This window comes from Branchiostoma belcheri, unplaced genomic scaffold (genome assembly GCF_001625305.1).
Source record: "Branchiostoma belcheri isolate BF01 breed outbred unplaced genomic scaffold, Haploidv18h27 scaffold124, whole genome shotgun sequence".
NCBI classification, from domain to species: Eukaryota; Metazoa; Chordata; class Leptocardii; order Amphioxiformes; family Branchiostomatidae; genus Branchiostoma; species Branchiostoma belcheri.
Window position 1 is genome coordinate 753,296 of NW_017802647.1, and position 27,704 is coordinate 780,999.

Here is a 27,704-nt window from a genome sequence, read left to right on the forward strand (position 1 = left end):
AGGGCACATGGCAGAATATCCCCCTCAGGCATACGCCACATTCTCACATGTTGAGGCCACACCAATTTAATTTCTTGGTTAACGGATTCGCCTGCTTCATTTTTTTCTGATTTGCAAATAAAAATAAAAATTCAGAATCAACTGCAAAATGCTGACATATTTTGCCCCGAACAGTTTAAAACAGTACTTTTCTTCCTAGTTGTTACAGTTATTCCATCTTTCAATGGAATGGTATCATTAAAAGTTCAAAATTCATTGTTTAAATTTTGAATCAGCCTGGTGTGTTGACTTCATGGCTCCTACCATACCATTTTGGGCCATGATAGGATGCCTAGGTCTGTTTTTATTCTTTTTTTTTTTCGCCCGTCCGCTCCATTATTTTTCTAGAAAGATCCGTTAACCAAGAAATCAAATTGGTGTGGCCTGAAGGAGTCATTTACCCAATGTGTTGTGTGGGTGTTACGGGCAAGGATCTAGAGATGCTGTGCCCCATCCCTCACTTGTCTGATGACTGTCAGTGGTCTAACCGTCAACACTCATTACATCGCATCGTTAACAATCATTAGTTCTACATCCCCACACATGGACATCACATACACCTCACCTAAGGGTTTCTCTGGCAGAAAATGTTGTGATATTGAAGGAATTGATCTAATTTGTACAGCTTGTTATACAGAGAGCTCAAATAAAGTTGTAGGCACTTAAATGGTTAAGGGGTTAATTCTAGCGCTGTATTTAATCAGATTATTTCATTCTGTTCTATTGCAGCTTGAAAATCAAATTTTCTGCCAGTCTGGGGCTTTAGATCTTGTTACTGTTGTTAGTGGTTAACCTTCATCACTCTAACACAACTGTGTTGAAGTCTTTTCTGCACCAGGTGGGGCACAGGGCGGCGCCCATCTCCAGTTCAATAGCCCTTGGGCCACACAGTAGTGCAATCACTACAGCAGGGGGCTAGTCCACTGGTAGGTGGTTAACTGCAATGCTCTTTTCACAAATGCTGAGTGCTAAGTACCATAAGCAGTATGCAACATTTTAAAAGTCTTTGGTATGAAAAACTATGATTTGGCCAGGACCTACCCAAATGCAAGGCAAACTCTAAACCTTTTATGCCTATATTGGCCACTACAAAAAAAAACTTGGCCATTGCATCAGTCATAACACAGCAATGTACCAGGAACTATTTTGTGCATGGAGAAACACTTGTAAGATACTGAGGGTTAAATATGGTTTATTGTAAATCGTTGTGTTTATAGAGAAAACAAAATGGAATCATTATGAAATCTTCCGATAGGCATCGTCTAATCTGTCTATAAAGTCAAGATTATCATAATTTGATTTCGTATTGAAAACCTTCCTTGGAGTCTTGCAAGCAATTTAAAAACATGTTTAACCTCTTTCATGTAGAGGTAGCCTTTTGGCACTTAATTTGCATTGGTTATGGAGACAGGCAGCAGGGAGAAGGTTAACATTCATCAGCCTGTCAAACAACAATATGCAGCTCATGGCAAGAGTAAGATGGAATTGTGACTACACATTAAATTTCTTGCAAAATCAGTTTTTACAATCCTTTGAGATTGTCTCCTTTCTTGAATTAGTAATCTAAGATATGGACAAATCAAATCATACATCAGGAATAGATATTCTCTCTTTTTTGCCCTATAAGGTACATATAAGTCCAATAGATGGCATTGATAGTTTGTGTGTGTAAATGAGATATGATTAAAGAAGTAAGGAAAAGAGGCTATGAATATGATATTGCACATCTCTGATGCTGATCATGTTCTGGACTGCAGAGGTAACTTGGCAGCCAGGTCAGCATATTCCTTCTGCTGGACCCCCTTCTTCTTCAGGTGTTCTAACGTGCGCACCTGTGTGGAGACAAGACAGAGAATAGATGAATCATTCCTTTGTTCATTATAGCGTGCCATGGAAAAAGATTTGTCCATATTGGATGATCACTGTTTTTTTTCTACTATGTGCTAATGTAAACAATAGCCTGGGTTGTAACACTCCTGGCTAATCATTGGTTTACAGCAAAGTTGCAAAGTTCAAGCTACATGCAGAAGTCCTGGTGGTGGAATGAAGATGCCGGTGTACTCTTGTTTTGAATGACTGGAGGTTATGTTGTTGTCAGTGATCAGGCCGACCACGTTGCCTGGGAGACTGTTCCAGATGTCAACTGCAGTATGTATGAAAGTTCTGCTGGTGGCGTGAGTTCTAGAGACCGGCACAGTGAGGGCATGTTTTCCTGTGGAGAGACTGCTGCGGGTTGTGCGTCTGATTGTGTAAGGTTGGGGAAGCATCTTTTTCAGGTCTGGTGTGGGCATGTACATGTAGACATGTGCATTTTAGATCAGAGCCTGAAAGAACTGCAATGTCTAATCTCTGGTCTGAACAGAATTGAATCCTCTTGTACCATTTAGCCTGTCTGCTCGTGTAATTATGGTGAGATCTTCGTCCCCCCACCATCTCTAACTACTCCCAAAGTGCAACACTGAAACTTCCCTGGAGTTCAGTAATGAGGCCCAGGGGACCAATCAAATGGTTCATTACAACTCCTCCATTCTACCAGACAAGTTGCTCCCTATTGGATACTTCCAACATGTTCTTCTTACATGTAGATATCATGTACCTTAGGCCACACAAATTTAATCTGTTGCTTCCTGGACATATTTGTATGAGAAATTCTAGCAAGAGGACTTGATGTAAACAGAAGGCTGGAAGGAAAATTTGCATCTGACTCTGTTCACCCCCTGAAACTTTGTACGCCAAAGTACAGACTGTCACACTGTAGTCATGATGATATTTCAATCTAGCATTGCATCTTTAAATCCAAGAACTAAGAAAATGAATTAGTATGGTACATTTGTATAATAGATGACTTTTTGTTTACAATGATATAAGGGTATGTGGGGAGTTGATGGGGAGAAATAGAAATACATGACCCTCACCATGACCTTGGTGTCCCCATGCCCATGTTTCTGTGCCAGGTTCCACAGGTTGACAGCCAGGGGGCCCATCTTGCCTGGTCCCACGTCTCCGTGTGCCACCATCCTGGTGAAGAACTCCAGCGCCAGTGCCGACTGTCTCTTCAAAGCCTGTTAGACCACAGCACAACACTTTTATGACTACACATACATGTACTATGAATTCACTGAAACTCTTAGAAGCTTTCACTGTAATAAACCCAAATTCTCCTTGTAAAAGAAATTTTCATTGCACATACAATTAAAAAAGTCCAACATCAAGAAAATGTTTCATACAGTAGATCAACTCTTCTTTGAGTGCCACAGTTACATGTATCTACATTATCAATATATCACATTGTACAATTATAGTGGTACAAGTACTATATAATCACTTTTGTTAATTCTTAGTTTTCAAAAAGTGATTCTAATGTCATTGCAACCTGGGACAGTTGAAAAATGAATGAATGAATACATCTTTCTTTACGTGTCTTTAAGGTTCAAATGAACATGATCAACAAATACGGAACAAAAATATAGAAATATTACTAATATATAGATGATAATACAATATGAAGATGGAGTTTTATAAAAATTCTGAGTAACTGGCGCCTACTATACCTCCTGTTGCTGTAGGTGTTTGAGATGCTCCAGTACCTCAGCGATGAGGGTGTTTGCGATTTGCTGAACCTCGTTCAGAAACTTTGGGTCACTGCCGTACAGCCTGTCATTGGAGTCAACTGGGAAAATAAAGGCAGTGCAAAAATAAGTGATACCGGTACTGTCTTCCCAACTCCTTGTATCATGTGTTAACCTTGTACTTTAAAAATTATAATGCAAAACATACACAGGAAACTTTGCCTTTTTTTTAAATATATAATATGGTACGGTGAGCAATACCCACTTTAAAATTGTACATAAGGAACAGTTTCATGGGCAATCAATGGCTCACAGCTGCCAAGTGTTCTCATTTAAAATGAAGGAGAAGTCGGTGGACTCTACAATCCTTCTCACCATGAGATTCAAACTACAATAATACAACATGTGCAACATGATACTGAAAGTAAAGACTGACCTTTGTTGACATGGTACAGGTAATTCTCCTAGATGTAAAAAAGAGATGACATGGGTGAGGCAAAGTTTAAGAATACTACCAAAAATTTCACAACTCCTCATGTGTAATGTTCACATACTGAAGTAACTTTTATCAAAATAAATGATTTTTCTTTTCTATCCTAAACACTAAAGTCATCTCTTTCTGGTAGGTCAGAAAGAGATTTGAGAAACTAGGACCAAAGAGCACAGTACATATCTAATGGACAGGTGTATACGCTTACCTGGCTCATGGCTGAGAGCAGACACGTCACACTCAGGTAGGACCTGACTTTAGCATCACTGTTGTCCTCCCAGGTGTAGTTCTGCAGCACGTTTAGCAGCCCTCGGATCAGGTACAGAACACCCTGGTCTGGGTTATCCTGGAGGAGACACCAATTATCACTGACAAATAACATTTGAAAGAAAGCAGTTCATCCATTGTAACATCAAGGTCATTATACAGGCCCTAATACTTCTGTATAATGTCCTTGGTAACATTTAATGAGTGAGTCAATAATAGGCTCGCATAGAACTGTGCAGCCATAACCAAAGCTGTAGGGCTGTTAACAATTAGGATTTTACCATGGTCAATAATGACGAAGGAGGCCATATGAACTAGGCTACAAAAGCACTACTAGTATACCAACTATTACATGTATCTATTCCAATAATAAGCTTATCAATTTACCCTATCCAGGCAATCTATGAGATAAAATATACAGGCACAAGAAATTACAAGATGTGCAGATGTTGGTAACTAGAATTGTCTGAAATGTTGGCCATCTCACCGGCACGACCAGCAGGTTGGAGACAAAGTTGTTGATGTACTCTGCCAGGAGAGGTTCTGTGGACCGAACCTTCCCATCCACCTGGATGGTCCTCGGGACCTCAGGCAGCAGGCCGATGGCAGCCTTAAAGAAGGCATCGCCTAAGGACCAAAATAGGAGGAAAATACATGTAATGCATGTGTGTGTGTTTGCATCAGAAAAGTCAGTTGAAGAAGGCAACCATTTAATGGTATGAAGAGTGGTAAATAATTTCCTTCACAATGTATCTAAGACAATTGAAAATATTCCAGATTTTGGTAGTTTATCTGATCTGTATTGCAAACTGTATTATTGTTTTCATGTTCCCTATTTACCATCGCAACCCTTCAGCCATAATTACCCACTTTGTAGCCATGGCTGCCATGGCAACCCCGCAGCTACACCCGTTCACCATGATAACATGGCTGCCATGGCAACCCTACAGCCACGCCTACCTTGTGTGAGAACCCAGCTCACCATGGCAACATGACTGCCATGGCAACCCCATAGCCACACCCACCTTGTGTGAGAGCCCAGCTCACCATGGCAACCCGGCTGCCATGGCAACCCCACAGCCACACCCACCTTGTGTGAGCGCTCCGTTGACCATGGCCACCTGACCTGACACCAGGTACAGGTTGAGTCTGGAGAAGATGTTGTTGATGGATGGAATGGTGATGAAACTGTAGGCTGCACAGGCCTGGAAAACAGTACAATAAGCAAATATCTGATGATAAACTATATTGACAGGATCAGTTTGAGCACATTGTAATATTATCATAGCTACTGTAATGTATGATAAAACCATAACATTTGTAAATAAAAGCCACAATCTTATCAAACATATCTACAGCAGGAAGCAAGTTTTGAATAGAAATCACTCCTTTTTTTTTCTTCTACCCTATAGCTACGTACATGCATTGCTTACATATTAAGCACACACAGCTGTTACTACTACTTCTATTACAGACGTGGACTTTTAAATGTTAACTTATCAACTCTCAAGAGTCTCTAATTGCCTACAAGGCTGCCTTGTGTAGAGGAAAGGCTGTTTCCCCCCAGCACAACTTCTGTTGAGAGTCAATAGCAGCTGCAACGTGCTGTGAAGAAGTAGCATGTAATTGGATGCGAATCTCAGCTTTTTCAACTGCCTAGTCCATTGAAATGGAATAAAAATGTTTCTTTGTTCATCAAGGAATTAGACCCAAAGGCTTACCCCAAAGGATTTGTTCCAATGTTCAAAAGGATCCTTCTATTACAAAAGAAGGGCAAGACCTTTACACAGATAATGACTGTTTGCTTTGAGATCCTTCCAGCCTTTGGCTAAATGGCATTTTTTGCTGAAGCTTGCAAAATTTGTCCATGTTTTGGAACAGCTGTTTCACTGCATATTGGTTGGACATGATCTAGTAACATGGAACATGTGCTATATCAATTGTGATGAAAAAACGAATGCTTACAATATAATAAGAGATTAAAAAGGTAACATTTGCAAAGCAAATGCATAATGTTTACCTTTGCATAAGGTGCGCTGTTAATTCTTACTCAAATACATTGAATTTCATATATATGGTCAGACAGGAGTATAAATCCCTCCTACTATAAAACTGCAACATGATATACCCCAACACCAGTTACCATGGTGATGATGAGAGACATCAACAAGTCAGGTCATTGACCAGGTCAGAGGTCAGTGTTTGGAAGGGAAGAAGAAGAGGAAACGTAACAAAAACAATATTTTCCTTTGGTAAACATAAAAGGACTGTGTTAACATTTCTTCCATTTTCTAACTTTCTCATCTTTCTCATATTTCAGAATGTCCTGACAGTCCGCTTTAATCTTCGGTTTACTATACATTGTAAGATAGTGTATAGATAGGGTATAGAGCAGACATATGTGAATTCATCACAATTTTAGAGGTTATCACTTATATGTATAGAGACATGCCTCCAGAAGTAAAGTGCTTTACACTCAATCAGGTAATGCTTTAACAAGGAATAAGAATTCACAGAAATACCAAATGCTTGACCCAGGATCGCAAAATACCTGCCCTCTGACACTAGTAGAATTTCTGCTATTCTTCTAAATCTGTTTCTCTTATCACTTGCATTCAGTTGCTCTACTCTTTCATGGAGAAAACATGCAACTCCTGTATATATGTTCACTCACTGCATTGCTGACATACAAGCCAAATACAGTTTGCCGACTGAATGCAGAATACAGACAGATGTTCCAGTTTTCCAATTGAAAGTTCAGAGTGCATACACCGTGGTAACAACACAATGATACCAAGGACATTATACAGAAGAAAATCCCTACCAGAACAGATCTCATACTAGTTCAGGTGACAATTACACTTGTAATTGGACCACAGGGAGAGCTATCAAAAATAATTGACGTTTTGAATCTTGATTCAATGCTTTCCCCTGGCGTAACAGACCTTGATGTCACTATGATGACTACATGTAAGTAACTGAGCAGGATGTGGGAATAACATCCCAGCAGGGCAGAAAGCCAGGAGTCAATTCTGATGTTTCTACTGTCTAAATCTCCTGTGATAACACCACAAATTAGACATCAGGATAATAAGACATCATTACTGTTGGCAGCATTGTGGCTAGCTACAGTGTATATCCTGAGGGGAAAAGGGCTGTTTGGGGCATAAGAAGTCTACCTTTCAAGATGATAAAATTACTGAGTGTGCGTTCATGATCTAATGCTGTACACAGCTCTGATGTTGTCAACTTGATTTGTACAAAACTGCATGCCGGCCGACTTTGATCACCAGTTCACGAGTCTATTGTGTAAAATATGCTGATTGTGTCGAATGGATTAATGGTCTTTTTTCAATGATCACGATTCAGAAATTTGTGCATTGGAAATGATTTGAAAAAGTTAATATCCTTTTTTTTTATTTTGCCACTTTCAAATTGATCCTTTAATTACAAGATTCTGTTTGAAGAAATAGCACAGGCAATCTTCAGCTAATAGAATCTACAATCTCTAACTGCATGAGTTTCTATGTACAGACATGTACTGGGGGATTAACCCTTGCAGTTCTAACCTCTACTGTACGTAATCAATCTGCATTTGGGTTCATACAAAATGTAGATGGACCCCTGGCAGGAAGAAGGTTAAATGGTGAACAGGAAAGCATCAGTAAATGTTTTCACAGCATTCCTATGCTGACATCAACAGTTTTTCTCAGAAGCATCCTAGTGAAACCACACTACATTGTAAGTCTTCTAACAGGTGGCTCCTCTCCAAGCTATAAGCTAGAGGTAAACATTTTGAATCCGTCACACAACAATTTGCTGACAAAGCACAGTAAGGCTGTACTGGACTATTTTCAATTCAAAACACCCGGTCTAGGTTTGGGTGCAGGCAGGGCTTGCTTTTCTTTGGCGATCGGTCTGGAACATTTTACAGGTATGTCTTCAGCTATGTCTATATTGTAAATCTATATGTCTATGTCTATATTGTAGATCAATATATATTGCAGTATATTTGTCTAGGATTTCACTGTATGGAGTGTTGTGGGGTTTTTTTTTGTCACTCTGGAACTACAATTGGGACTCAGTGCATAAGTTTGATCAAGGAGGTTCTTTTGAACCTCCTTGGTTTGATAGGCTAGTTGAGCAGATCTACATGTAGAGGGCTATATTGCAAGTCCTCAATCTACTTGAATCTGCCAGCAAGGGTTTGGACTCCAAAACAAGCTAAAATCAGTTTAAATTCATCCAATACAGTTACTGTGGAATGTATGATATACGTTTGTTGAAAGATTGTAGAAAGGGGTCAGTTATATTTGTCAGACAGGGGGATTTGTACGCAGACTCTGCCATGTAATAATTACAGCATAGCTAACCACTAGCAACTTATCAATTATCAGTGTATTAAAGGTGAATATCTTGCACTTCATAGTGACAATGAAGATCTCTGTTCTGCTTCTACTGCTGAGTGCCACCTGCCGGGCTGAGCCTGAACTGCAGGCAGCCCACACATCCCAGCAGAGCCCAGCAGGCTGCATGAACAACATCACCATCATGTCACCTCCAGGGGTGCAGGGGCCACCTGGGCCTCCAGGTATGAGAGAAATACCATAACTGTACAGTACAGGAACATGTACATGTATGTACAGATGGCATGGACTTTCTGTGTTTTGTCTGTGAAATTGCTGGGAAACATAGTACACACATTGTACTCTTTGGAGCTTGCAAAGAGAACTATGTCTATATACCGGTATTGGTTGTCACGCTTCCCACAGGAAATTTTGACCCTATATTGCCAGCATTTTGATGGTCAAATTTTGTCGGTAGACTAAGCTTAGTTGAACAACATCTCCATCTCTTCACATGCTGATTTTTGTCTGTCAAAGATGATGGATTGGGCAAAAGTTTTGTCTGTCATGAGCAACAAAATTCCATCAAATGATTGAAAGACAGATGCCGGCTAGAAGACTGTATACTACCAGTGTTAACACATGGACAGTTGAATCAACCCTTGCAATACCGTCACTATCCTATAGGACCCTTGGGTGAGCCAGGACGACCAGGTAACCCAGGCCCGCCAGGCAAGCTTGGCCCGCAAGGTCCTCCCGGGACGCCCGGCTCCTCCGCAAACCCTCCCGTTCACGTAGCGTTCACCGCCGTCCGAATTGCCAGCCTCGGCCCAGCCGATGAGGTCCTCACCATTACCTTCCAGGTAGTCCACACAAATGTTGGTGACCACTTTGACAAAAACACGGGGCATTTCACCTCCCCAGTGAGGGGTGTTTACCACTTCAGCTTTAACTTCCTAGCCATGTCGTCTGACTACAACCTGTTTGTTATCCTCAAGCATAATGGTCGTAAGATAACGTCTACATATGAAAGTGGGGGGAGGAGTGCGGGAGGGAGTGCTGTGCTACTGTTAGAAGAGGGGGACAAGGTTTGGCTGGACCTGGGGAAGAAATACGCCATCTACGACAATGCCAACATGTACAGCTCTTTCTCTGGCTTCCTCCTCTTCACTTTGGAGGATGATGTTGAAGAAAAGGAATCATAAGGACCACGAGCAAGGAGGACTTAGTGAAAGTGGAAAATCTAATGAAGAAAAAAATTTCTTGAGACAATCATACCGGAAAAATACAAGTTGGCAAAAAATGATCACAAATATAAGGGAAAGAATACTTGAGCAAATTGTATGATTTTAAAGATGAGGTAGTGCAACGAGTAGATCGGCTTAGACTTAAAACTGAGCTCTTATGATGTAACACATATGTAACGTTACTATGTTTGAAAGTTGGAAGATGACATGTACAATATTGCTGGGTATTGGTGAGCTGATGTTCCTAGTAATAAGAATTTTTTACATTAAGAAGTATGTATGCAGAAGACTTTGATTCCAGCCCCACAATCAATTAGAAATAGGGATTATACTCAGACTAACACTAATGAACTCACCCGAACAAATGCAGCAGTTTTCCTGGAGTGGTTGCCCTTCACCACCTTGTGTGTCTCCATGGAAAGTTGGTTCACTCGCTGGAACACCAAAGATATATACATGTAACTTTGACAACTGATAAAACATACAAGCACACAGAAACACATACATACATACATACATACAACACACACACACAGTACATATCAGTGCAAAAATGTAAAGGAAAAGAAAACAGTATAGCATATTCAAACCACCCACCTGTACCAGCTCAATCAACACTGGCTCAAGGTTACTGAAGGTCGCTCTGGCTTCCACGTAGAAACTCAGCTGCTGCTCAAAGTCTCTCCCAAAGGAAATCTGATTAAAAACAGACCAATCAGGAGTAAGGAACAGTTAGGCCTTGTTCCAGGAAAAACAACAGTGGGAAAATGACTGACAGTTGAGCACTAGGAATTTCCACCTACCCTTCTGATAAAACCACAGATAAGATTGGAGATGGCTTTCTTCTCATCCTCTAGTGTAAGTGCACTGTAGAGCATAGAGACACAAGTCAATCTACATGTATGTAAAGGAGAAAAATGGAGCACAAATCATTTGATTCTTAACATTTAAAGGACAACCTCATTCCTTGACTTCCACACTCCAATGAAAAATAGAGACCATCAAGAATTATTTGGTGACACAAATGATACAGTCTCAAGATTTTCATTAATTGCATTTGACATTGCAGTTATTTCTGATATGTACTTACTTGACAGAGTCATGCATGGTCTTACAGATGAACATCAGGGCGTTCATGATGACAGGGTCAGACGTTGTTTCTTGCTGAACCCTGTACAGTAGAAATGATTGGTAAGTCAGTGTACACATCTAGTTATTCCAATTGTGCAGTATTTTTAAAAATTCTGTGTTAACATTTGAGTCAGTATCTGAGCCACAATACCCTATCCAATCTATGTGCAGTATATATATACTATGTGCAGTATATATGTTCTAATTTCATCACAATTGACAAGGTTTTTCTGAGCACAAAACAGACAACTACAGAACTACCTTTCTCCTGGGAGTTTCCTATGAACAGCCCTAAAAAAGGAAGTCTTCAAATTGGATAACAACCCTCATTTAATACTTGTTCATCTTTCACCATACACCATTTCAAACCACATAAAAAGTCTACATTCAATACAAATATATAGAATTATATGTTTTGTTAACATTAGGCACAAGACTGAGAGCACTAAGGCATAAACCTAAGTCCTCAGGCTTTGTTTTCATCATCTTTTTGTGGTTAACCCTATTTTCTAAATCCAAAAACAACCAAATTAAATTAGTGTGACTTAAAGCAGCATCTAATTCTTCTAGTGTAACAGTTAGGAAAACAAGCAATACAGCACAGTGCAATCCACAAACAGAGCACAGTTAGTAACCACAAACACCCCTATAACTACTTCTTGCCTTTTCTTGTAACCGGCAGTATACAGGGCACCTGGTCTAGCACCACTGGGGGGGGAGGAACGTAATCACAGGTGCAATCAGGAAATCAACGATCAAATCAAAATCACTGTGATTAATCATAGCAGAAATCAAGCAGAATCATTAACAAAATCAACATTTACAACAATCTCTATCATCAAAGAGAATCAGTGACTCATGTAATAAAAATTGTTCTGTGATGATAATCTTTATGCTTGAAAAATATGTGTTGAAGAATGTATTTGTCATATTTATTATCATTTCAACTACTAAGATATCAGACTAATAATTACCATAACATAATACAATAGTTAAAATCAGCATGATAAGCATTAAGCAACATGATAGCTGTCTGATTTTTTAATAATTGTCTGGGGACCCCCTTCTTACAACTATATATAGTATACATACATGTAGAACATTGTCATGCATGTTAGAACACACTCTTTACCTTGTGAATGTTTCCATGACAGTTTTGCACACTTCCACCTTGACTGACTCTTTTTGGAACATGTCGATGAAAGGCAGGAATTTATCCTGAAATAAAAGCAAAACATACACAATGTCTAATGTAGTTTAATTCTACATAATCACTGGTATACATGCTGTATATTAACTGATGTATTATATGTACCAGTAGTAATAAGAACCATATTATGTAATATTAGTGGCAATCTTAACATTACATTATGATTAAACATAATTACACGTAAAACGTAAGCATTATGTATCATCACAAGTGATTATCTTCACCATCTTATGTGATACCATATCATTCACAACATCCCTTTTATGATTATTGTGATAACCCTTTTGATTATCATGATTTAGCACCACTGTTACAAGCATCAAGATAATTGAATTTGTATTTTGTGTCTCATGGTGTTTAAAAAATTATAGCAAAATGATTGTGTTGTGGTCTAGTCTTGAAGTGTGGTACAACAAGAATCCTGTACAACAAGAATCTAAAAATCTATGGGGGTTGTACAAAGATTTAACCTTACCATGGAAAACAGCACAGCAAAGTCATGCATGTGTGACAGCACCTTGGTAACTATGGACTGCAACTGTCAAAGGAAGCATAAAATACTTGTATGTCCATATTCTTTTAAAATAACACAATTTGAACTAGAAAAGTAACATTTGCAAAGCAAATGCATAATGTTTACCTTTGCATATATATATATATTTTCTGCTCTGGTAATTCTTACTCAAACACATTCACATATATGGTGGCAGGAGTCTAAATCCCTCCTACCATAAAATTGCAACATTTTGTAACCCAACACCAGTTACCATGGTGAGAGACAGTCTGGTTCAGTCAGGTCGGAGGTCACTGTTTGGAGAAGAAGAAGAGGAAACATCGCAAAAACAATACGCTTTCATTCAGAAAACATTATGTACATGGAACAGGAATACCTGCGGGTAGAAATCCTCAAAGGCTCTGTCTGGAACCATGTGCTTGATGATGTCACCAAGGATCGTGTTCACTTCACGTTTCTGATGATGTAGTACACAGGGAAGAGACACCATATCAGAGCACATTCGTTAAAATTTGGATATAAACACATACTAAAGTTGACTAAGGACAACATACAAAATTCCTGCCTATTTGAGGAAAACCTACCGTGAAATGTTTGCAGGGATATTCAATCCAAACTTCAGCACAGGCAATGTAGTTCTGTAAAAAAAAAGGAATGATAGAAATGATAATACTTTCATTGCATTGAAAGCATATAATGCATTTCATTTAGATCTTGCAACTTACTGGTACATGTACTACTTGTCAGTGTTCTAGCTACTGTGTTTCAGCTACTTCTGTTGGCTAAATGTTTCATGAGCTGACTATCATTAGTTCAAAATCTTGAGCATTTGCTGGGGACTAGTCTCTTTGCAGAGCAAAGTTTGGCTGAAGCCTACAGAAGGTGAATTGAATATATCAAAGGTAAAACTTACTGCAGGATTCTTCAGTTTCATCACCACCTTCCACACCTGTGTGTCAGACATAAAAAACACATTAATTTCTAGAAGACAGCTGCAACAGTTCGAATGCCTTGATCTGGATGTTTTTCTTCCTTTCTTCAAACACAACTTCTTCATCACACATATAGTTGAGCCAGAAACAGCCCTTACCTCGTTCAGTGTCTGTAGCCTCTGTTCTTCTGGAGGGTCGGCCAGCACCATGTTAGCACCCAGGGAGGAGTACAGCTCATGCTGTGCAGGAATAGTCAGGTCAAGGTCATTAGGGAGTAGATAAATACACAGTAGTGTTGGTGATTGTGAATTCAGTACCAAGGACAGCTATGTTTGTGTGAGTGTGAATTCAGCACCAAGGACAGAAGTGTCAGTGTGAGTGTGAATTCAGCACCAAGGACAGCAGTGTTAGTGTGGATGTGAATTCAGCACCAAGGACAGCAGTGTCAGTGTGAATGTGAATTCAGCACCAAGGACAGCTATGCCTGTGTGGTTGTGAATTCAGAACCGAGGACAGCAGCATCTGTGTGATTGTGAATTCAGCACCAAGGACAGCAGTATCAGTGTGATTGTGATTTCAGCACCAAGGACAGCTGTGTATACATGTATGTGAGTATGAATTCAGCAACAAGGACAGCAGTGCTAGTGTGTATTCAGTATCAAAGTGAGATGTATGTGTGTAAATGTGAATTGAGGAATGAAATGGAAGAGTAGAAATTTTCAAATACTGAATCACAAAAACATGTGCATAATGTGATGATGTAGCAAGTCAATGTAAAATATGAGAAACCTAGACCAAACATTTTGACATTAAATGTATCATTATTTAGTTTCACATTTGCAGACTGTGTTCCTGCAAATTAAAAAACACAATAACTGTCTGACCTTGGGAAAGCCAGCCTCCTCACAGTCCCTGATGGTGTCCACAAACTTCAAGGCTCGGCTGGCGATGTAGTCAGGCTTAAAGGCCGACATGACGGAGTTCAACAGCAAGGCACTGTGGGAAGGCAAATATCTGGATGTAAACCTTTCAATTTGACAGCTCTTGCTTTCTTGGAATGCATTTTCTATGCTAGCAAAGGTTGATTGTTAGCAAAAATATTGTAGAATGCACCTACCTGTTACATTTCTTCTTGCAATGTTCCAGTACTTCTGTCATAGTGTCCTAAACAATACAACAATGTGTGACTTGGTCATTACTGTGAACTTTATTACATGAACAGTTATAGACAATAGAGTTATCAACCCACTTAGACCCAATGATGTATTGTTACAGTAGTAACGTTACATGTACATAGTATATGGATAGCCAAGGACACTGAATTTACCTAATTCTATATAGTCTATTTCTGACTATTCATCTGACTCATAATTATGTAACAGTGTATACATATACATGATGTAACCTCTGACCTCTGATGCCCGATGAGCCACACACTGTAGTATCCAGTCCAGTGCAGGTGTGTACAGGTGCAGGTACTGGGCCATTTCCAGCTGTTGTACAGCCAAGATGTTCTGTACACTGTCACCCTGCAGCTGTGAGACATACAACAAGTGTTACAGCTGTGTGCTTTGTTAACAGGTGTGTACTACACGTGGAGGTACTCCACCTTTCCATGCAGCTGTGAAGGGTTCAACATGTGCTACAGGTGTGTTCATGTGTTCCAGAAGCATAAGGGTGTTAACAGGTGCCTCTGTTGTTAATATGCCAAATATGTTTTTGGATGATGATACATGTCCATACATGTAAATCAAGCCATAAATAAGTTTCTTGTTATATCAACTTCATAGCCCAGACTTACCTGTTTGTAGGTTGCAAGGAAATCATACAGGTTGATGGTCACATGATCATGGACTTCAGGTGCAACTAGGATCCCCACCTGCATTACAGACATACAAAATGGGGCTTAAACAAAATATGTACTACAGTATAAGGTTAATTTAAGAATAGGTAGTACAGGAACAGATTGCAATGAAAATGCAGGCATTATCACTGCCTGTTTTGCACCTAGAGGGAAAAGACGAATCTGTTAATGTTGATAACTACCAAACAAACAAAAAAAAAACACAGACTCACCCTACAAAGGTACGTCCTGGCGTACACAGCAACCAGAGGGTCTCCAATTCCTCTCATCATACTGGACAGTCTCAGCAGGGCCTGGGAGTATTCCCTTTCACCAAAAAAATAATAAAATCATCATACAACACTAACAGTGTACAACAATTCTTCCACTGGACTTGTGTTTTTGTATGAATGTTGTCTTATACTTCTTAATTGACAGTATGTGCGTGATTTAGCAACAATACTTTTAGTGTGTGAAACAAGTTTTAATGTATGATAGCCATAAATGGATGAAAAAAATTACTATAAGGAAAAAAATTATCTGCATAAAACCTGAGAAAAAAAGAGAACATAAAAGAAAATTCACCGAAAAAAATGGAATACACTGTACACAGTTTTGGAGACATCTTAACCATTAAGATAGATAATTTCCTATGGATGAGAATGTTGAAAGAAAGGCTTTAGACACTTGATGACTGTCCTTAGACTTACACTTTATTGAGATCCACACTTACATGTAACTTCCAAAAATTGTTTTGTTCAGTAGCTATTATTCCTGTGGTCCTTTAATATGACACACATTCATAAAACATAAATATATTGGCAACCTTACCCTGAAGTCAGGAAGCTGTAGCATTTAAGAATGGCCGTCTCTACGTACAGTCTGGGGATCAGTTCACGGATGGACGCAATCTTATAGAACCAGTTTCTACAGGTTTCCTTGGCAGAGTCAGGCACTTGTTCTGGGGTGAAATCCTCTGTAGGTGAAAAATGTAGATGATAAACATGTTGTTTAGTCAAACTAAGGAGGCAAAAGAACCAAATGTACATGTATCTCTACATCGTCTAGAAATACTAAATATAACATAACATAGAAGAAAAATCCAATTTAAGATATTACTCAGTACTACATGTAAATTCAGTTATAATTTGATGCATGTTAGCTATCCAAAGAGAAAAATACAATACAGGGCTCAGAATACTTCTTTCTGCATATACATGTACACCTGTACTGGTGCATGTAATGAATGAAATGAAATGTAACACTTAAAAATATCTGCACCAGACAAATTTTACCTGTACCAGTTAGAATTTAGGAAGTATGGATCAGCCTAAAAACTGTTCAGAGACAATTGCCACTTAAATTCTTTTACACTTTTACTTACACTTGTACAAATGTACATTTGTTTAACACAGAAAAATAGGAAAACATTTGAAGTTGATTGAAACTATGTAAAGATGTCCCTACCTGGGAGCATCTGTGGCACCTTACTGCCAGGTGGGAAATATGCAGATTTCTGTCGGATCCTCTCGTACACCAGGTTACCTGTGGTGAGAGATAGGATAAGAGATTAACAATTGTAATGAATCCTGGTCATTTATACACCTGAAGTAGTATGAAGACCACACCGAGAAACTGCCCTTACCAAAAGTGTCCAGGATGTCAGTAACGAGGACAAACTTGCTGGGGTAAAACTGGATCACAGAGATGTCTACCAGCAGCTTGGAACACTGGAAACAAAATACAAGGTGTCATACATTTTATGTACAATGTTGGTTTACATTTAAAGTAAATAACACAAGCAAGATAAATCTTGACAGTGCGGGAGAAGACCAGTACTACTAGCTGAACTAGCTGAAACCCCCGCGGCAGGGACACCAGCAGCAGAATAATCAAATCCTGGATAGTGAGTGTGAGTGAAGAAAAATCTGAACAGACTTACAGCATAAAATCATTGAAGCATGACTATAACAGCATTTTTCCGACCCTGCGTTTTATATTTTTCGAGGCAAAGATATGTAAGGGCACAGCATGAAACTGGAATACGAAAGAAACTGTATCATTGGCTCCACTCCTGAGGCACTGCCAAAAATGATTTTGTGACACTACACATTGTACATTTTGTACAAGATGTAGATGCCTACTAACCTGTATAGCGATCTTGAGTGCCTTGACTCTCTGGTCCTGTTCCCAGGCGCTGATGAGAGCCTGGTTCAGTTCCTCAATCCTGTTGACATAGTCCTGCTGACTCAGGTTCAACATCTCCTTCACAGAACCCTACAGGAACAGGATTCACAGGGCTCAAAATAGGCACACCTGTGCGGTCGTGTGGCTTAAAGGTAGCATGTTCGACTTGGAACCAAAAGGTCTCGGGTTCCAATCCTGCCATATCACCGATCATGTGTCCTTGGGAAAGGCACTTTACACGACTTTCCTCACTTCACTCAGGTGTAAAATGAGTAATTAGCATCAGCGAGGGACGTCCTATCGGATAATACATAAAGCCAGAGGTCCCGTGTTGGGGAAAGCCACACCGTAAGTACGTTAAAGATCCCACCACACTTATCAAAAAGTGCAGGGTTTCTTCCGGGTGTGAGCAGTTCAAACCTTACAGTCTGGTCTCAGGTTTGACATCTTGAAGCGGTGGTAGTCACCTGTTAAATATTAATAAAATGAAACAAATGAAAGAAAGAAGAAAAAAACACTACCTGCACTGGTGTGGGCAACATTGAAAACTGTCTCAAGTTTAGGGAAGCATCAAACAATTCTTACCTCCTCAAAGTCATCCAGTTGCTCCAGTCTGTTCTTGACCTTGTCTGTCATAGTTGTCTGGACCTGGGTCTTCACTGCCACTGTAAATAGTGGGACACAATGGTACAAAATGTATATCAAAAGACACAAGAGCTAAACCCAAATCCATTCAGATAAAACATGAATTTGTTGAGACTGGCTGAAAAATCAACATGTACTATTGACCTACTGCCACATTTTCCCAATATTATATTCAAGAAATCATTGAAAAATCTGAATCATGAAAGATGTCACTTATTATATCATATATGTACCTGAATAGGCAGCATCTTGTTTGAGGAACTAAAATCAAAGTTTCCACTACATGTACATGTACTAGTATATGGATGTAAAAAATATTATGATTGATGTTACTTTGTTGTACTGATTATGACTTGTTCAAACCAAGGACATTCTGTATAATGTCCTTGTTTAAACTATAAAGTTCTCACCTTTTTCCCTATCGGATGGAGACAAGAAGCTCTGAAAGTTGTAAAAAAAAAGAGAAATTGCTTTATTACAAGAAGGTTTGTTCAAACCATCCTTTTCTCTTACTATCAAGCACTCATACTACAAAGTACTGGTACAATGTACCTTACTCAAACAGAATAATATATACATGTATATATACATACAACACAAACATTATTTTCCTGCCCTATACACAAAATACATTGTATACATAACCAAACGTGTGTTTGTATGGTTATCCTGAAGCTACTAAAATACAAAACATGATTTTAAAATGAAGGTTTTAGATGAAAGAAAAAAATAACAATGCTGTTGCAAGATTCATACCAGTTCAATAATATGAACACTAAATATCATTTATGGACATTAAAAAAAGCATAGGGTTTGAGTTTTCACTTACCGTAGTGATGGAGAGTCTCTCCGAGGTTGTGTACTTGCTCAGGATGTTAGCCTTCTTTGTCGACCACGGCTCAAATGACTCATCAAGAGAAGACTTCTTCCCTGGCTTGGCCTTTGAACCTGATTCAGCCTGAAAGTACACAAAAGAACAAAATACATGGATGTAGGAATGTTAACCGGAACTTGTTGGCTGAAAATTTTGAATCTCATATAGGTCCTATCTGGAAATTGCAATACATTCAATGACAACTTAAGGCCACACCAATTAAATTTTTGTTTCTCAGATTTTTTCAGAAAAAATGTGAAGCGACAGGGCAAAAAAAATATAAAAATAGGTGTAGGCATCCCATCTAGCCCCAAATGCTACAATAAGAGCCATGAAGTCGACACAAAAGGCTGGGTTGATATCTAAACAATGAATTTTGAACTTTTAAACAAACCACTCCAGTGACAGATGGAAAAACTGTAACAACTAGGAAGAAAAGGACTTTCCTCAACTGTTGGGGGTTAATTCAGAACCAGAATCTTTTTTTTTGCAAATCAGAAATCCGAGAACCAACAAATTAATTTGGTTTGGCCTAACCTCTAGCGGACTGGAGTAGACTGATTTGCTATTGGTTATGGGGTTAGATATCAGGGAAAAGGTTAAAAAAATGTAAAATAGACCTGAAGTCTTACCCTGTCCCTCTTGGGTGCCATGCTGAGAGGGTCCATAACAACGTTTTCTGCAGCAAACATAGACAGAGGGTCTGTACCATCCAGGGAGGAGGACAAGGGGTCAACAAACTCTGTTTCTGCTTTCCCACCTGTCTTCTTAGCCTTCGATTCTGTGACCTGGGGGGAGAAACACACTTTTGATTAACATGTATTGGTACTTCATACACATTTGTTGTACATTTTAATTTTCACTTTTACAGAATGTATTCTTACATGTACATGTAGTACAACACATACACAGTACATACATATACATATTTCCTAGTAGATCCTAAGGCCTAGGGAAAAAAAAGTTGTGTTTCCTGTTTCAGTTCTGAAAAAATTAGGGTCGGTAGGTAGGGATTATCTTTTTTTTTACTTCAGTGATATCTATATATCAACTTATACAATACAGTTTAAAAAAGTAAACCTTTCATTTTCAATGTCAATGTTAGAAAACCAATTGTACAATTTTTTTTGGTTCATACTCATACTCATAGCCATACACTGTTGATGTACACTATAAAAGTTGAGTATACAAATTGTGACTTACTGTTACAGTCATTGGTTTGAGAGGATGATAATCAGTTGTCTCCCTACCGCAGGCTTCCTCCTTCTTCTCACTTGTGTAATCCCTCATACGAGGGACCCTTAAGAAAGATTTAAGGTTATAAATCATATTCCTATAAACTTCTTAATGTATGCTGTTAGGTAACAGCTCTAAAACTACAGTATATAGTATATAGTATACATTGCAAGGTTACATGTTCTGCAGTCATTGTAGTGTGTCTGAATTATATGACAACGTTTCACTTTTGTTTGTACTATAACTTATGTACTGTATAATTTATATGTTTAGGAAGTTCCAGATTTTTTCTGATCAAAGCCTGTAAAATACAATTTCTAAACCATGTACAAATCCATATATAAGCTCTGTCATGCGTTTTCTCATTCTACATGTGAAACAGTCAGAGACCAAGGCTACATATGAGTGTAAAGATTCACGTATGCTGGTATTTAGAGAGGTAACAAAATGAAGTAGGATAGTCCGGAAACTATAGGGGGAGGGGCTCAGAGTTATTTTGCAAAACGTCTACTTTTGTTGCTATCTCTGGCACCAGACATGCTAAATAGATTCAAAACAAGTACTTAAGATCATTAAAAAAACTTCTATTCTACACATTAGGCAATACACCTAACATAAACCTTGAAGAAAGGAAAAATTTGACAAAATCGAGAAACAAACCACTGATAAGCCGCCATCTTGGTTGGTCAAAGGTCACAAAGCTGTCTAGTGTTGAAAGGAAATGATCCTTCGCAAACATTACGATTCAAACAGGTTTTTAGTCTTTTTATCCTTTTGAAATTTCACTAATTCCTATGTACTATCTTGATATTGTTTTACATAAATGAATAGCTCATATGAAACTAAAAAATTGAATTTTTCAAACTATGAAATAAACAGGCACCTGGTAGAATAAATTATAGACAGCTTTTGTATCACACAAACAGGAATGGCGTCGCAGGCGGGAACGGGAAATGATATGTCCTTTCTTCCGTTGGTTCATGAGATAATTCGAGGGTATGTAAAACACTTCCGAGGCTGATTTATTTGTTGAGAATATGCATAATCTCAAAAACACTCCTTTAGCCTCAACGCTGTGGAATAAATCCTTGAATGGTGCCTAACCTTACGTTGTTCCCTTTCGTCTTCTTTGTCTAGGATGGACATGGAATCTCCAGATGTCAACCAGAAGATCACAGAGCTGAAAACAAAATTCCAGAAATGTCGGACAATGGTGGAAGAGATGCCAGGTACTTTTTAAATCATATAATTTGGCATTTTTAAATGTCCATTCCTACTACACAGTTACACGTATCATAATCATCATTATCACATCAGAAAAACAAGTACTTACAACTTATAATAGAATCATGTAAAAATTAAAGAGGTTCAGTTGTACACAAATTAAATACTTAAATTAAAATTGCAATGATCAGTATTATGTGAATGTAAAATATCAGTGATGTGGGTTATTCATAAAACCTAATGGGCTCAGCAAAATTCATTAGGACTTTGCAAGCTCCTGCTTTCTTTCCTGTCACTTAAGGGCTGATGACCAAAATTCACTTTTTTATCACAGGTATTGACTGCAGTGAAGAGGAACAGAAACAGCAGATAGAACAGCTCAGACAACAGGTCACCACAAAAACAGACTTACTGAAGAAGTACAAGAACCTGTGTGCGTTTGAGCTGCCAAGATCATGACAACTGATCAGGAGAATCTTTTTTATACAGGTGTCAACAATTGTACTGTAGTTGTACTGCAATGCAGTTTTTATATGATATTTTCTGTGACAGTATCTGTGCTAACAAGAAAATAATGTAAGAAAAACTTCATGGGATGACTGTCTTTTGTTTCTTTTTATAATAATATCATTGTGAAATAAGCTTTTGTGAACTCAGTTTCACTTACTTGGGTCACCTGTAACGTTATATGTATTTAAGTACACATTATTCTTTGAACTTCGCCTAGCTTACTGGAACTTGGTGATGGAATGACCTTGGAGTACCTTAAAACAGACCAGACTATACAATTTTTGTATATCAAAGATGTACATGACATTGTTGAAATAAAACATCTGTGACCATAGGATTTAATAGTCACTGATTGAAAGAATTATCTTACTGAACTTGTACTATACGTGACTGATGAATCTCTTCAACGATCTGTGACCATGTCTTATGTCTGCTATCATCCATTTGATGAGTGACAGCTTTGCAAGAAGTTAACATTCATGTTTATTTGGCTGTTGATGTGAATGCTTTTCAGCACCTGGGACAGCTGCCATCAATGGACATGTGTATGTTGTTGCGCACCAGGGACACTGGCTACTGTCCTACAATGCATTTAGGATGAAATGAAGAAAACTGATGCATACATGATTTATAAAGAAAGTCTTTCTTTTATTCAGCAGCAGTATAATAGTATGCACTTAAATGTTCAAACAATTTACATAGTTGGAACATATGTCTTACAGAATCTATATAAAAGGTGTTGAGCATATTTTCTTTAGGTCTTAATGGTAAGAAGTAACACTGCTTTGGCACATTTAGTGCTATCCTGTTATGAAAAAGTCTCACTTGGACCAAGGAGGTTTAACTTTAAGATGTCTTGCTTGGACAAATGTACAGTCGGATCAATATATTCAAGAATGACTTCCAATAAGAAAATATTAGTTTCTGTATTTTAACTCCATGGTAAAACCTTGCATTAAAGACAGCAATAATAGAAAAATGTTTTGGAGAAGAGTAGCTTTGACACAGTCAGGCACGTTGTGTTGGAGATAAAAAGGCTTCAGATATCAAGAACCACATAAACATCATTGGTCTCCACTTCTTCGTGAATCTGCATTGCCGAATAAGTGATCGCCTTCACTTCAGTTCCCTGCGGATGCTTGCTGAGGTCAAATGTCTCCCCGTATCCGACAGACTTGATTTTGAAGTTTTCCCTGTCAAACTCCACAATCTTCACGTCCCTGGCGATGAAGAACGGTTCTGCACTGAAGGCAAACAGCCACTCGTCCAGGAACTGGTAGAGCAAAGATTCCATGTCGTCCCCTTCTGCTTCTATCTCGTGGGTGTCCAAGGGCTCGACGGTTTCTATCTCCGTCATGTAACCAAACATGCCCACGGCACACTGTTCAAACGCTTCCTTCAGGTCTTCCCCCCAGGAGTGAAGCTGTACGTCGGCTGTGTGGTCCAGATACTCGTATTTACAGACGTAGTCGCCCCCCTCCCACTCGGGATCGTATTCTGCTTCTTCTTCCTCCATTTTTAGCCTGGATTTGTCCTCGCTGTACGGCTTGTGGGTGGAGTACTCTGGCTCTCTTTGTTCAACGTCTAGTCCGGTAGTGTGTCTAAGTCCTTTTGAAGCTTCTAGACACTGTGAAGCTTTAAAAATGCTGTCAAAAACCGCCGAGTCGGAAGATTTCAACATGTGTTGCAATGTCTGCCATGATGGTTGACCTCATCTTAACCTTTTGGCGCGTGCGCACAGGCAATGTTGTGGTGGTGACGTGCCAGCCAGCTGATCGGCAAGATGCCGGTCCGTCTTCTGGTCGTCCTTGGTCCTCAAGTCTTCGGCGTCTTCCTCGTGCTCTTGGCGATCACACGCAACCTTCAGACATCCGTGCTCGCGCTAGCCTTCCTCGGCGCGTGTGTGTATCATTTCCGCATCGCTCCGGTGAGTGAGAAGGCGGTGGAGGCGGTGCTGGGGCGGTCTCGCGTGGTCGGCCACCGGGGCGCCAGTCGTCAGGCTCCCGAGAACACCATCGCAGCCATCCGGACGGTAAGGCCTTGAACTAAAGGCTCATTCTTGTTTGGATTTATGTCGTGACCTTCAACTTCACACCAATCGCACTGTGTCTGACCTTTTGCCCTGACTTTTTGCTCTACCCACTTACTACTGTCGCTCAGCTGGGTGGCTGTTTGTGGGTGGAGCAAAAAGTCAGGTCATAAGGTCAGACACAGTGCAATTGGTGTGTTACGAAATATTTTGATACATAAATTGTTTATTTCTTCTGTTGGTTGGTTGATCATTGTTCAGAGATTATGTCCCCAGAGCTTTGGTCAAATGATCAAAAGTTTGAAGCTTAACCATGTTTAATCTATTGTTGTATCTCTCCAGGCTAAGAAGAACGGAGCTGACAGCGTTGAATTTGACCTTGAGTACACCAAGGACGGGGTTCCAATCCTCCTACATGATGACACAGTGGACCGTACCACTGATGGGACAGGGAACATCAAGGACCTCACATTTGCTGAGGTTCAGCAACTGGATGCTGCTGCTAAACACCCAGAGGCGTAAGTCAATGTTGAAGTACAAGTGATACCCCCTTGGCCTCCCCCACTAGTACCCTTCCTCAAATCTCTCCCCCCCTCGTACCTTTCCTCAAATCTTCCCCCTCCCCACTTGTACCCTTCCTTAGTTTGTCCCAAAATGCTGTCTTTTCTGCTTTAACTGTTTAAGGCCACGTGGCTGAAGGCTACCTCAAAACCAATTCCCTAGGTAACGCATTCGTGAAATGTTTAAAATTCTTTCAAAGGGATCGACCTATCGTAGTACTGTAGAAAATACCTCCACCCCTGAGGTGTCACCAAAAACACACACAGTACTCACGATGACATTAACTGTACATGTAATTGTTGTTCTATTGAATGATGATATTTCTCATCTATCTAGTTCAAAGTTCAAAGGAGAAAGGATACCCACACTGGAGGAGGCAGTGAAAGAATCCCTGCAGCTTGGCATGGTCATGTACATAGATGTCAAGAGGCTACCAGACAATGTGAGCACTGTTAATTAATTAAAGTATAACACAGCTGTTGAGAGTTAAAAATTTTTCTCTTGTCCAACTCTTTGAATAGTCGTAAATCTCCTCAGGACTGAGAGAGATGCTTTCTTGAAGGAACCCTGAGTGTATGCTAAAAAAACAGTTACTCAAGCAACTGGATATGATTTTTGAAACGGTCAGACGTTTCAGGTAGCATTCACTACCTTTTGTCAGTGACATTGGAGAGTTGTCAGAAAAGCAAAAAAAATATATATCCAGTTGCTTCAGTAACTGTTTATTATCTGGATGTCTAACCTTCACCGACGAACCCTGAGTATAACCTGACAACATGTCTCTTGTCTTTAGTCTGCAGAAACTCTGCACACATTGTTCCAGAAGTACCCAGGCCTGTACCAGTCTGCTGTGGTCGTTTCCTTTCTACCAGAGGTCATCTACAAGGTCAGGAGTAGTCCGGAAAATCTTATATTCAGTGAACTGGTGCTAGCTAAATTTACAGTTTTGTTCATTCATTCATTCATTTGTAGTCCAGAAATCTACCAGTGCTAGCTTAAGTTTCACTCACTCACTCACTCACTCACTCACTCACTCACTCACTCACTCACTCACTCACTCACTCACTCACTCACTCACTCACTCACTCACTCACTCACTCACTCACTCACTCACTCACTCACAGTAACTTCTGGCATTACTAGTTACATCAACTGTGTTAGTCTGTCAGCATAATCAATCCTTACCACTATTGTGTGTTTTATATGTATCTGTAGGTACTTGTATGTCTTTTTTATTATGTTATGATATAGGCCACACACCTGAAATAAACAATGAATTGATGACGTGTTTGTGTGTACATAGATCCGATCTGAAGATCCAGCCATAGTCACAGCCCTGACCTGGAGACCCAGAGTCATCAGCTATGTCAGTGTTGATGGAGAGCCCCGCTACACCCAGACCTGGAAACACGTCATGCACAGTGTCCTGGACGTCGTGTTTGAATATGTCCTGCACTACTGGCTGTGGTACATAGAGGGCGTCTCAGCTGTCAACATTAACAACCATTGTATATCCAGGTGAGTTATTGGAAATTTTCATAGTGAAAAATATCAAAGGAATAAAAATGATAAATATTCTTTACAATTCAGGTTCAGGCACATTTGTGATCATTTCTCTTAACCATTTTTTAAATCAAATTCAAAAAAAGCTTGTTGCCATTGAAAAGGTTGAGTCTTAGTATTTTAAGTGTCTGTGTGTTTGTATCTACTTGCTTGTATAGTAATGATAATTTGTGTACAGTTGCTTTCATGTTTAATAGCTTTGCTTGATAGCTTTTCATCTAACACTACTGACTGTTGTTGAATGTTACAACTTTGTCTTTATTCTGCTCCAGAGAGTATGTGAAGTTCTGGGCTGACAGAGGATGCCGGATGCTGGTATGGACAGTAAATGACCAGGATGAGAAGGATTTCTTTTCCAACACTCTTGGTGTCATTTACATGACTGATGACCTACCTCCGCAATCTTAAGATACTGAAGGGTTCTCAGGCATTCTAAATTGAAAATTCAACATGTCAGAATAGAATAAAAACGGGACTGGGAGCAAAATTTCGATCTGACAACACTCTGTGTATGCCAAGGTAGTTTTTCCATTTCAGACTCAGTTTTCATGTTAATAATCAAATTTAATATAGTCATTCTGAGAACCAAATTGGAAGCATGTAAAAGTTAAAATGAATACAAATTTAACGTTATAACGTTTCTAGTTTCTAAGGATTTGAGAGTGCTGTTTTTAATTTGATCAAATCCCTGCTTGCTACTACAAGTTAAGAGTTTTTGGTGTTCATTGTTGCAGGTATGTTAAAAATTCAACTGGTGCTTATGTTTTGGTTTCATACTCATAGCTAGTTGATGCTGTTCTATTTCTAAAAATGTTAGACGAGCCATTTTAAAATGTGTCATTTTACTTTTTTTGAGCTTTAGATGTTACGGTTATATGAAATTCTATTTTTGTTTGAATGTAACATAGTTGCTCACTTGTTGGCTTTTGTTTGACTTGTCCTCATTTACACTCTTTCAGTGTTTTTGCACAATGTTTTTATAGCAACAACAGTGTGTTTGTTTGACATGAAAATCTGGCACGCAAGAATTTTGTTTGGGCAACATCCAACTTTTAGGCACTCAATCTCACCATCCTGTTTAGTATATTTCAATGGAATTGCTTTTTTGTCCCTTTAAATGCAGAAATACAGGTTTCTATTAAAGTGTGTAATAAAGTTTTATTTGATTCCAAGAACTGAAGTTCTTTGGTGATTTTTTCTCCAGTACTTTTTTCTTGCTAATACCAATTTCTCTCATTCTTAGATACTGCTTTGTTAAAACAAGATTTTAGTGCTATGATTGGTTGG

The 27,704-nt window shown here is 39.1% G+C and overlaps 5 protein-coding genes across 6 annotated transcripts; 3 read left to right on the forward strand and 2 right to left on the reverse strand.

Moving 5' to 3' along the window:
• Positions 1-1,204: 1,204 nt before the first annotated feature.
• LOC109463332 (UPF0505 protein C16orf62 homolog) lies at positions 1,205-21,233 on the reverse strand. Of its 2 annotated transcripts, XM_019760105.1 has the most exons (33): positions 21,191-21,233; positions 20,498-20,594; positions 19,927-20,082; positions 19,250-19,378; positions 18,831-18,861; positions 18,361-18,440; positions 17,737-17,865; positions 17,234-17,318; positions 17,056-17,133; positions 16,420-16,564; positions 15,822-15,915; positions 15,547-15,624; positions 15,158-15,280; positions 14,863-14,909; positions 14,630-14,741; positions 13,904-13,984; positions 13,727-13,762; positions 13,398-13,451; positions 13,190-13,270; positions 12,775-12,837; positions 12,222-12,307; positions 11,753-11,797; positions 11,049-11,129; positions 10,762-10,825; positions 10,556-10,654; positions 10,315-10,392; positions 5,456-5,570; positions 4,853-4,992; positions 4,307-4,444; positions 4,045-4,072; positions 3,591-3,709; positions 2,955-3,101; positions 1,205-1,871 (listed from the first exon to the last, which is right to left on the reverse strand). In XM_019760105.1, exons 1-33 carry the CDS (start codon positions 21,205-21,207, stop codon positions 1,779-1,781), a joined length of 2,949 nt encoding a protein of 982 aa, XP_019615664.1. In that variant the 5' UTR covers positions 21,208-21,233; the 3' UTR covers positions 1,205-1,778. The 2 variants fall into 2 exon arrangements, with proteins under 2 accessions (XP_019615664.1, XP_019615665.1); XM_019760106.1 differs by lacking the exon at positions 11,753-11,797.
• On the forward strand, positions 8,202-10,308 carry LOC109463334 (complement C1q tumor necrosis factor-related protein 3-like). The gene is made up of 3 exons (XM_019760107.1): positions 8,202-8,299; positions 8,795-8,956; positions 9,399-10,308. The coding sequence occupies exons 2-3, from the start codon at positions 8,800-8,802 to the stop codon at positions 9,914-9,916; spliced, it is 675 nt and encodes a 224-aa protein (XP_019615666.1). The 5' UTR covers positions 8,202-8,299; positions 8,795-8,799; the 3' UTR covers positions 9,917-10,308.
• Positions 21,234-21,429: 196 nt separating the features above from the next.
• Positions 21,430-22,596, forward strand: LOC109463336 (mediator of RNA polymerase II transcription subunit 9-like). Its single transcript, XM_019760109.1, is given in 4 exon segments — positions 21,430-21,526; positions 21,668-21,759; positions 22,089-22,198; positions 22,200-22,596. Coding segments are annotated over 4 exon segments (291 nt in total). The 5' UTR covers positions 21,430-21,458; the 3' UTR covers positions 22,221-22,596.
• On the reverse strand, positions 22,239-23,973 carry LOC109463338 (protein archease-like). The gene has a single exon (XM_019760111.1). The coding sequence runs from the start codon at positions 23,943-23,945 to the stop codon at positions 23,304-23,306; it is 642 nt and encodes a 213-aa protein (XP_019615670.1). The 5' UTR covers positions 23,946-23,973; the 3' UTR covers positions 22,239-23,303.
• LOC109463335 (glycerophosphodiester phosphodiesterase 1-like) lies at positions 23,974-27,597 on the forward strand. The gene is made up of 6 exons (XM_019760108.1): positions 23,974-24,296; positions 24,636-24,811; positions 25,191-25,296; positions 25,648-25,740; positions 26,158-26,372; positions 26,690-27,597. Exons 1-6 carry the CDS (start codon positions 24,048-24,050, stop codon positions 26,823-26,825), a joined length of 975 nt encoding a protein of 324 aa, XP_019615667.1. The 5' UTR covers positions 23,974-24,047; the 3' UTR covers positions 26,826-27,597.
• The last annotated feature ends 107 nt before the right edge of the window (positions 27,598-27,704 follow it).